This window comes from Berghia stephanieae, chromosome 3, assembly GCF_034508935.2.
Source record: "Berghia stephanieae isolate SIO BIC M18660-M18661 chromosome 3, UCSD_Bste_1.3, whole genome shotgun sequence".
In the NCBI taxonomy this organism is placed as follows: domain Eukaryota; kingdom Metazoa; phylum Mollusca; class Gastropoda; order Nudibranchia; family Aeolidiidae; genus Berghia; species Berghia stephanieae.
In genome coordinates, this window is record NC_088362.1 from 48,840,989 (window position 1) to 48,852,457 (window position 11,469).

Below are 11,469 nucleotides of genomic sequence, written 5' to 3' on the forward strand. Positions count from 1 at the left end.
CTACTAACTTATTTAAAGATGGTGGCACTTGGTAACGAGTCAGAAGCCAGGGACCGCGGTGGTTTACCAGTACAGCTCGCTGTCGCTTCACAAAGTAAGGAAATGAAAACTAAATAACGCGCCGTGTGTGTTTTCTATCTGTGTGAGGGCATCACAAAGAGGCTCGCTACGTCATGTGATCTATCGAGGTATCGCGGGACAGGTCAAAGTTCACGAGACTTGAAAATTTTAACGTGCAACGTAAAGCACAAAGTAAACGTAAAAGAGAGGGGTGGAGGGCTGCGGGCCCTTGGTCACTTGGTGAAATCGGTACGATCGGCATGCAGATCGGGAAATCGGTATGATCGGCAAGTAAATCGGGAAATCGGTAAATACGAAAAAAAGGTCTTGCAAATCGGTATGATACCGATTAATCGGTATGAACGGCAGGTCTGCATTATCTATTCATTCAAGAAAATTACCCCAATTAGTTTGGTACCATTCATCATCAAATAATGATGCATAGTGAATGCTGGTTTTCTTTGAAATCTCTGAACATAACTATCAAGTGAACACATATCTCAAAAACATATATTAGCTACCAACAGTTCAGCTTTCACTACTGTAACCATGGTGGCTCTTTATTCACATTATCTCACCATACACAGGTGTAAAATGAGCACCTGACCATTAACAGAATTGTTTTGTCGGAAAAAAAATTCTATCGCCAAACAGGCACCATTTCTTGTCTTTCCATGTTAAGTGTTGCTGTTGGCCTTGTAAAGTGCTTTGAGCATATTGCACTATATAAACGCTCACTTTTTGTTTTTTTATTAAGAAAATGGACCACGAAAGTTTTAAAACAGCTCCTTTATGAGCCACACAACAAAAAGAAAATGGAAAATATCACAAATTTTTAAAGTAACAATTGATATTTATTACTTTTACTCAATTAATTTTTAAATGTTTTAAATGATGATATGAAAAAAAAAGTGAATAAAATAAAGCATAATATAGAACAAAGGTTCAGAGTATGTAAGTTATACCTGTAGATTTCAACATCAGTTAAAAGCATCTACAAGCATCATCAAGAGATCAAATTCATAATAATTAAATTAGAACATTATCAAGGTTATTGAATTATAAACAGGTTCAAATCTTCACGTACTCTGCATAGGTACAACATTTTAAAAATGAAAACAGAAAAAAAAAAAATAGTTCATATCTACCAAGCTCCTGCCAATTCTACTTTTCGATTCATTCAATCTGTTTCTTCTTTTGTCTTAATTTTAACTTTAATCTTTTTTCTTGGTAAATTTTTTATTTACTTTCAGCAGCTGAGAAATCACCAAAAATATATCCGTCAATGATTCCTCATTTCTCAAATTTCACTGTATCCCTCCCAATCCATTACCCCTGAACTTCACAAAATCTATGCAAAGCTAATGAACCTTCATTGAATTTTGCTATTCCTACATCTAAGGAATTCTCTAATCTGTTTCTATTGGCAAAAATGGGTTTTGGGAATCAAACTGTCCAAACTTTCATGTCTTTCCTGTTTGTCTCGACAAATTATGCAACATAGGGTCACATGTAGCTAATCTTATTTATAAATAGTTTGTTTTTGTTTTTAAGGATTTTATGGCGCTTGCAACACATTTAGGTTATATAAGCGCCAGTAAAAAGGAAGAAAATGGGATAGTAAAAAGTCTAGTATTACAATTAAAGCACCCAAGAGAAAGTAAGACAAAAGGGAACTGGGAACGAATAGGAATCAGATGTAGATTCCAAGAGCTTATCACCAATGTACTTAGTTTGAGATCACCTATAAGTCTCATCCGGACACAAGCACAAAATCCAACAAAGAGGAATTCACTCAAATGCTTACATTATACATTCAAAATAAATATAATAATACATAACAGAGAGACGATTTGCAAGGAAATAAATATCATCTCCCAAAACAATAACTATGCATTTGACTGTTTCACTCCCAGCCAGGATTCCGGCCAGGGCCAGGACAAAACCAAGTAATCTCATTCCAAGACAAAGACAGAAAGCATGTTGAAAAACAGATAATATAAGGGGATAGAAGACACAGTATGTACCTCCCTGCCCACTATGGGAGGTCAGGAACCCCACCCAGATTTATAAATAGCAGCAACATATTGACCAATACCAGGATACAAAAAAAACAACATAATGTAAAACATTACCATATATCATAAAATACTGAATAAAAACATCAAGCCTAATTCACTTGGACAAGACAAATGCTGCGGATTATCATCTGTTGAAACGCAGTGGAGAAATGAGGTGATCACAGATTTTTGCATATATTGTTCAAGTCCAATTAATCTTCTAATCACTTTCATGCAAATGTTGCTGCTTGAAGCTCGAAGAAATAAATAATTTTAGTCAAATGAAATGGAAACTTCAATGTCATTTTTTAAAAAAAAGTAAGCTTTTATATAGCGCAATATCCACTAAACATGCTCAAAGGGTTTACAGGGGGTCCCTGGCCAACAACAACACTTAACATTTAGGACGGGACATGACGCCTGTTAGGCGATATGACAAATTTTCGGACAGACAATGCTGTTAATGGCCAGGTACTCATTTCACACCTGAGTACGGTGAGAGAATGTGAGTAAACAGCCTTTTCCAAGGACTCAACTATGCATCGAGCAAGGCTTGAACCCAGGAGCTTCCGATTCGAAAGCGAGTGTCATACCACTAGACCACATAGCTGCACCGGAGTAAGATAAAGATCTGCACAAGTGCACATCTGACCGGCAATCAGAAGGTCTGAGATTCAATCCCCAGTTCAGGTAGACTGATTTTTTGGGATGTTTTATTTTCTTGTATTTTTCTTTCTTGCTTTAGATCTTTATCTTATTTATTACTTGTCACTTTCATAACAAGTTTCCTGAGCTCATTTATTTTATTTATTCTGTGTCAGTCTTTCACCATCCGTTGACTGTGAGACAACTGGAGTTGCTTTGCTAAGCCATGTGCTCCAAGATATAAATTGCGAATTCAGTCCATGTCTTGAATTATTCGACTCACTTCCTCATCTGACAAAGTCATCTCTTTATATAGTCCCATGGCAAGAGCTAAATTCATCGCTAGGACATGCTTGCACTGGTTTCATTTGAAAGAGTGAAAAATAAAGGAAATTTTGAAAAAAAAATGTTATCAACAAAGACATTGTGCAGAAATGATAAAGTAGATTTTGTTCGTTTGTCAGTGATGATAATGGCAATTTGTCAAAAAGGAGGAAAATGTATCAGTCCTTCGGTCAAACTCAAACAAAATCATAACATAAAATACTTATAGTGTGCATCTACTCTTAATAGTAGAGGTATAACTTACTTTATGTAAAATTTTAATAAATTGTCCTTTCTTTAAAACGATTTTTTAAAAATACTTTCTATTTAAGTGATTTAAAATTAACTTTTGGTCAAAAGGCCTGAAAGTATTTGTTTTCACTTGTTTTATCGTTGTTACTGTAGCCCAGTGGTTATGGATCTTACAAATAAGACTCGAGTAAGACTCGAGTATCTTTAATAAATTAAAATTGTCAAACATTGTAATAAAAGAGGTAAAAAGAGTAAACCAAGTTGAGTACCCCTTATAATTGTAACAGATTAGTACCATCTCTCTCTCTATAACCAGATGACGTTTATAAAGTAAACATGAAGATATCACCTCCCACAACTAACACTATACATTTGACTGTTTCCCTTGAAAGTGCTTTTCTTCCCAAGTCGAGTGTTTCAAAAAGCAGCTTTTTGTTTACAACCTGTCTGTATAAGGCTGTGTGAGAGAAAGCTTTTAAACACTCATGAAATCACATCTCCACCAGGATTCAAATTTTTATCAATATATCAATTTTTTTCCCTTGCTTACCATTATGTAATCCTCATGTGTCAATACTGAAAAAACAAAACAAAACAAAATAAAATGGAAATCAAAGTCAGTAAGATTGTTTGACTGTCAAATCATTGTTTTATATTTTTTAAAAAAGCACATACACATATATTTATATAAAATATTTTCTAGCCTCTCATCATGCTCAATGTGTTTCATCTAATCCGCTAGAAGGCCATTGAATTTTATTTCCATTTTCATACAGAATAAGACATGGGGGTCCCAATAGCTTGGTTAGTAGAGCACTTGCTTCATACACAAAGAGACAGAGATCGATCCCCGGTGCAGTCAAGATTTTTTTGTGTGACTCCCCTGTCCACCTAGCAGTGTTTGGTTAGCTGGGTTAGTTAGATCTGGCAGAAAGTTCTTTGCGATAGACTAGCATCCTATCCAATGGGTAGCAGGCAATTGCTATAGTTGGCTTCACGCTATAGAAACCAGGATAAAGTCCAGCTCCGTGCGCCTAGGCCCTGAAGGACTAATTACAGTATAAGACAGATATTCGGCACCTTTAGAGATAATCTATATACAGGCCTGTAAATGGTTGGTGAAAAAATTGTCGGAACTTTTTGAACACACGAAAATAGATACAACAGGACAAAAATATGGACACAACACAGATATGACACGTCAATTGACTAGTCAAATCATGTCACTTTCCCCTACTTATTTATAATGAGGTCCTTATTTTATGGTATCAAAAAAAAAAAATCCCAATTATTTGAGGTCCCAGGTCTGAGTTAGTTGTAAAATGAAAGGAAGAGAACAATTCCTACCCTTTTGAAGGATGTGTATCTAGCATGGTATCTAGACGTCTAGTGCTCGACATGGGAAGCTGCGTATCTTCGCTCCTGTTTGTGTTAAACGTTTACGCGATTCTTTCGTTTATTTGGATTAATTCTTATAGAAGAAGAAGAAGAAAAGAAGAAGAAGAAGAAAGAAAGAAGAAGAGAAGAAGAAGAAGAAAGAAGAAGAAGAAGAAGAAGAAGAAGAAGAAGAAGAAGAAGAAGAAGAAGAAGAAGAAGAAGAAGAAGAAGAAGAAGAAGAAGAAGAAGAAGAAAAAGAAGAAGAAGAGGAGGAGGAGGTGGTGTGGTGGTGTGAGAGCTTTCGAAGAAAAACATTATTTCGCAGTATTTTTTTCCGTCTCACATTGGGACGGAACCAAAGAAATATAGAGACTGAGAAATAAGAACCGGAGATATGCATGTGTGTCGGTAGCAAAATAGAGAGAAACCTTCCAGTTCGGTTCGACACACTTCTGTGTGTGCGTTATTTACTGACTAGGTGTGTGTGTGTGTGTGAAGACAACTCGCGCAAACTTCGTGACCTCTCTCTCGCTGGCTGTGGCACAGTAGCCAGGCAGTGAATACATAAACGTCTCGCGGAGCGTGTAGGTGGCATGATAGTATTATAGCTAACTGATAGACGGCATGTTTTGTCTTTGATGCGACAAATAAAAAGTTTTTTGTTTTGTTTTTTGAAGTCGGCATTTGAAACGGAAAAAAATCTAATTTTTTCGAGGAACAAAATAAAAGTCTTTTATTTTCTTTTTTTATTGGTTCTGTTCTTTGGCGTTACGAATTTTATTTTTACTATTATCTTTTTCTTTGTTTTTTTTTTAGCACTTATAGAGCAAAATCGTACTGTCGGAAATCCGACAATAGACGGAAGACTTACAGGCCTGTATATATAGTGTCTAACCCAAGAACAGAAGAGAATGGTCTAAATTTTGTGATCATTGTCACTCATAGAATCATAGACAACGACAACACAGCTTGACTTCACTGCAAAATGAGACATTGTTTTGCTTGACTATTGACACCACATGCAATGTTAACCACAAAACTGTCATTATTCCCAAAATCGTGCAAAATTATCAATGACATGATTGTAATATATATATATAAAAAAAGAAAAAATAAGAAAAATTACCGGAATATTGATAAGCTGGACAAGGGCAATACTTCAAATTTGGAAAACAGATGTAAGGAGTACCAGATGAACCAACAACCTGAAATTTACAAACAATCTGTCAGTTTTAATGAGAAAATATGTGACCCAACGTCTCATTCTGGTGATATGTCAGGGTAAATCATGTGATGGGAATTGAAAATATAATTATAATATTAATATTATATATTATTATTTTTAATTTTGGCTTAAAATAATATTTTAACTGAGGAGGATGAATGCAGTTTATTCACTGCAAAATATCGTAATTCGTACGGTTGTGACTTTAAATTTAACCATATTAAACTGATATTAAACTTAAACTTGAGCATTTACTTAGTGCAAAGCTCTTTATAATATATACAAACAGCAACGCTTCACATGAAGGACAAGACTGTAAAAGTAAAAGGGGATTTCATCTGCCAATATGCCAGACCTACCTGATGCCATATCGGCAGATGAAATCTTATTTTTAATATCCTTATCTTTTTTAATGGAGTTGGGGTGGGGTGTTCGCACAAGTTTGTATAATTTGGATTTCTCTTCTACAATCATTTATTTTTCTTTTGTTGTTTTGCTTGGTATTTTGAGGGTTTATTCTTTCCACAACTGATTCATTTGCTTCCAACAGTACATAATCATCTTCCTGCTAATAACAAAAAACCCAATCAAAATTTAAAAAAAAAACACAAACCCCCCCCCCCCCCCCCCCCCCAACCTCCCGACAAAAAACATAACCATATATTATGCAAAAAAAAAAGATTACTACAGAAGTTAAAGCCCACCTGAAATATTTCTCTGTTGCTTTGTGACAAAATTCTTGTCACAGCCTCCTTTTCTACAAGTTCCAGAGCGGGCATCAAAGGACTTTGAAACACAAACTGCAACCTGTGACATTCGATTGTGAAGAATGATAAGTTCAATTTGACTGATTTTCAAAAGTGTATAAGATTATAAATATTGGTGCAATCTTAACACATGAATGAATTGGTGAAGTACATCTTTGTTTATCCTGCCTGAAGTATCATCATAATTGTCATCATCACCATCATCAGCAGTTGGTGGCTGCAGATGCTTAACAACAACAAGCACGCAATAATTACAATGCTCGCTGAATTCTCTAGCATGCTGAATTCCAGCACGATCTACAATATGGCATGCTAGAGTTGGGTGACCAAATTTTATCTACAAAGTAAGTCACTCCCTCCCATGAGCATCTGATTTTGGCACACTCGGATTCCAGCACACTTTTTGGCTTCTCCCAAGAGAGTGTCAGAATTCTGTGAGCATCGTACCAATGTTACCAAATCAGGTATTGTGATTTAATATTTACAAATAATTCTATACTTACACACTAAGGAGATCGTGAGGCACTGTGGACAAAAAATTATTGAAATGTGAGTGTAATGAATATCAGAAAAATAGTTATCTAAATAAGGCAATGTATTGTAATTGTTCGGAGGTTTTTCAAGAGAGTGCCCACTGGTTGAATACCTAATATTCAGCAAATTAAGTTTTCCAATCAAATTTGTCACTTTTAAGTGCTACTTTCTTAAATCATTTTGCTTGGCACCTGCTCCCCCCCCCCCCCCCCCCCCCCCCCCCCCCAAAAAAAAACAAAAAAAAACAACAAAAAAACAAAAAAAAAAACAAAAAAAAACCCAAAAAAAACCCAAACAACAACAACAACAACAAAAAACCAAAAAAAAAACCCCAACACCTCCCTAACACAGAGAAAGAGATAATGATTTGATTAATCGTTTTCAGATGGACAACTCTCTCTCTTTCTCTCTCTCTGAGTAAAAAAACGCAAAATGCATTGTTATGTGATAAGTGGCTGTAGCATTTGTTTATTCAGCAGGACAAGACTGTCTATTCTGGTGTTTCTTTTCCATTTCCATATATCTGAAAGGATCATCATGAGGAAAGCTGGAGGAGATTTTTCAAGTAGGTTGTGTAAAGTCCCAATAGTTTGGTTGGTAGAGTACCCACTTCGCACCCAAAGGGACCGAGATGAATCCCAAGTAACGTCAATATTTTTCTGACCCCACTGTCCACCCAGCAGTGACTGTATAGCTGGGGCTGTTAGATCTGGCAGAAAGTACTTTGTGATAGATTAGCATCATATCCAAAGGGTAGTAAGCAATTTCTATCGTCTGTTTCATGCTATAGAAAGCGGGTTAATCTCCGGCTCCATGGACCTAATGGCTCTGAAGGAATACTTATGTAAAGTTACCATTTCTAATGATTGTAGGAAAGCCCCAATATGAGATGAAATTCCCTTTATTCACCCTATGGGAAAATTTTCTTTTTTAGAAAAATAAAAAATGAGATACCGAAACAGAGCTGGACTCTGTTCTCACAGGTGAAGATGCAATATCTTATCCACTTGTCCATCTCAGCCACATAAGTGTGTTTGTGTCTGTGTGGCCATAGGACTCGACTACAACCTAATAACCAAATTCAATCTTGAGTGAAGCTTTTTTTTTCTAATCCCTCTATCCACTTGGCAGTGAGTGAATAGTTAGTATTGTTAAGCTGGTGCGCCATTTCTATCTCATTCTGCAGATCAGTCATCCCAACATTCTGGACCTAAAATATGGAACAATCTACCATCTAAGAAATGTCTTCCGTGAACACTTTTTTAAAACGTCTTAAAATCCATCTCTTTACGGAAACATATTATCATTATTATTATTATTATTATTATTATTATCATTATCATTATTATACATTGTATAATCATTATCGGTAATATTTTGAAGGATGTTTTGTTGTTAATAAGCGCAAAGGGCCCTCTCATTATGAGGGAAGCATGGTGCAATAGAAAGGTTCATCCAAAAGGTAGCAAGCAAATGTTCTGTCCTACTTATGCTACAGAAACTAAATCAAATTCCAGCTCCATAGATCCTTATGGATCCAAAGGGCTACTATTTCTTTTATGGTCAAGTTGTAAAAACAAACACCCCCCCCCCCCAAAACAAACAAACAAAAAACAAAAAACAAAACAAAGGTAAGATACCTTACCTTATGTGACCAAAAGAAAGAGAACAATAAAGAAAGAGGAAGAAATGATGTAAATGAAGCTTGGTTACCATCAGTTTGGATATGTATGAAGCAACTGGATTTTTAAAAGAAATCTTTTTCACTCATTGATTTAATAGTATCTATGCAGTTGAAAGTCATAAAGTTAACATGATTATAAGCTGATTTTATCCAAGTATTGGGATGAAATTCTGTCTAAAGCCGGATTTTTGTGCTTGCTTACGACCTGAAAATTAGAAGGAAACAACTGTAGTAGAAGAACGCACCAGTTGATTCCCAAAGACAGCTGAGATAAGTGATCAGCATGCTAAAAAAAAAATTACCAAATTATGCCCTTTTGCAACGGTACCATAAGATCCTGTTGCCATCATTCCAACATAGAATTATTGTGAAAGATCATCTATACAATTTCTACAACCTTTGGGGTGAGGGGGTGGTAACTCACATTTTTTATCCTCTGAGTAAACTCTTTTTAAATTCTCAAATAACTGTGCACACATCTTTTCAAGATCATCACCTGAAAGATTTTAAATTAATTCATATCACTCACATGTATCCTCCAACTAAAAGTCATTAGCAAATAATAATAATAATAATAATAATAATAATAATAATAATAATAATAATAATAATAATAATAAATAATAATAATAATAATAATAATAATAATAATAATAATAATAATAATAATAATAATAATAATAATAATATAATAATAATAATAATAATAATAATAAATAATAATAATAATAATAATAATAATAATAATAATAATAATAATAATAATAAAATAATAATAATAATAATAACAACAACAACAACAATAATAAAAATAATAATAATAAGACGAAGAAGAAGAATTATAATAATATATTAATTGTACTTATATTAAAATATATTTTTAAATGTGAGTTATTTACCATTGTAATTTGTATAGGACTCCCATTTTTATGTCATTCTCAGTATCTACCAGTTTGATAATGGCAAAATCTCTTTCTCATCTTCATATTGTGTTGTTTGTAGTACTCCTTCAGAGCCTTAAGACCCATGGAGCTGGAATGTATCCCGGTTTCTATAGTGTGAAATGGACAAATAGCAATTGCTTGCTAACCTTCAGATAGGACACTAGTCTATCGCAAAGTACTTTCCACCAGATCTAACAGACCCAGCTACCCATTTACTGCTGTATGGACTGGGGGGAGGGGGGGGGGGGAAACAATCTCGACTGCACCCGGGATAAATCTTGGTCCCTTTAGTTGTGAAGTGAGTGCTCTATCAACTGAACTAACCCCCCCCCCCCCCCCCCGGGTTGTTTGTACCAAACATCAAATTTATTATCAGCAAATGTAAAAAGTACAAACAGACCCTAAAAAATGTACTTTCTACCCACATCACTACAAATGTGTACTCTTGCTACATAGTGTCAAGGTTTGCTTTTTCTGGAATGTACTGAGTTCAAGTATTGATCTTGATGGTGTAAAGGCTACATAGATGCTTAATTATTTTTTCAAGTCATATTTAGCAAGTAGCCTAGGCTAAAGCATACGTGGTATTGCATTGTAGCTATTGCTCTTAATAAAAATGTGCTGGTCTACCATTGTCACAACTATTTTTCTAGAATGTCTTATTCACATATTTTGCTCTGTAACACTGTAACAAAAGTCAAAACCATTGCCATTGTCACAATTGTTTTTCTAGAATGTCTTATCTAAATTGCTATAACACATCTTTGAAAGTGTCTTGGTTTCAAGAAAACAAAGTGTTTACAGTGTTCCCGTGTAAGGCATATTTTTTTCTATTTTTTTTTCTTGTTTTTTCCTTTTGATTTTGTTGCATGGCTGGCTCCTCTATTTTTATTATAACTTTTATCTGAACCTAAAAATAATTTCCTTGCTCTCTTCACTCGCTTTCTTGTTCTAATAAACAGTCTATGAAAGGTCAAAGGTAAGCAATTGAAAAAAAAAAAAAAAAAAAAAAAAAAAAAAAAAAAAAAAATAAAACTAACACCCCCCTCCCCCCGCTCTAATTCAAAATAGATATCTAGATAGATATCACTAAAAGTACTAAAGACTCAGGGGCTCCATACTCCATGGATGCAGTGAATTCAGTTGAATTTCAAGTTTCATCAATCCAGAGACCGAGAGCGTTTTAGTTTGATAATTTAGTGAGTTTTGGGTATTCAGATCAGCCCTTTTAAGTGTGAATGAGACATTAATGAATGTACATTACAAAAAGCAAAAATAGAGCGTTAAGAATGTAAACCTATATGTATTGTTGATGTTGTCGCCATCTCTCTCTTGAAATATATTATAGTTTTTTCGCAAAAGCGAAAGTGAAAGTTTAACAAGAAGGAAACAGAGAGTGTGTTCAATATAAAAGGCGCATAAAGCTCTTATTAAGAGCGATCAAATTATCCATAGCTAATAAAAGGCTGAGTTATAGGTAGTATTGTTTCGCTTCTTTCTTTATCAAATAGTTTGTTTGCCTGATCACGACAATTTCAATATTTTACTGGTTTATCAAACTTTTTAAAAAGTAGCCTAAATCATAGGGACTCCAATA

The 11,469-nt window shown here is 34.6% G+C and overlaps 1 protein-coding gene across 2 annotated transcripts; it reads right to left on the minus strand.

Annotated features, from left to right (window-relative positions):
• Window positions 1-892: 892 nt before the first annotated feature.
• On the minus strand, window positions 893-11,273 carry LOC144967903 (zinc finger SWIM domain-containing protein 7-like). 2 transcript variants are annotated; one of them, XM_078905661.1, is made up of 7 exons: window positions 11,170-11,273; window positions 9,353-9,424; window positions 7,214-7,235; window positions 6,648-6,750; window positions 5,845-5,923; window positions 3,892-3,917; window positions 893-3,123 (listed from the first exon to the last, which is right to left on the minus strand). In XM_078905661.1, the coding sequence occupies exons 1-7, from the start codon at window positions 11,195-11,197 to the stop codon at window positions 3,019-3,021; spliced, it is 435 nt and encodes a 144-aa protein (XP_078761787.1). In that variant the 5' UTR covers window positions 11,198-11,273; the 3' UTR covers window positions 893-3,018. The 2 variants fall into 2 exon arrangements, with proteins under 2 accessions (XP_078761787.1, XP_078761786.1); XM_078905660.1 differs by having other exon boundaries at window positions 10,994-11,223.
• Window positions 11,274-11,469: the final 196 nt, after the last annotated feature.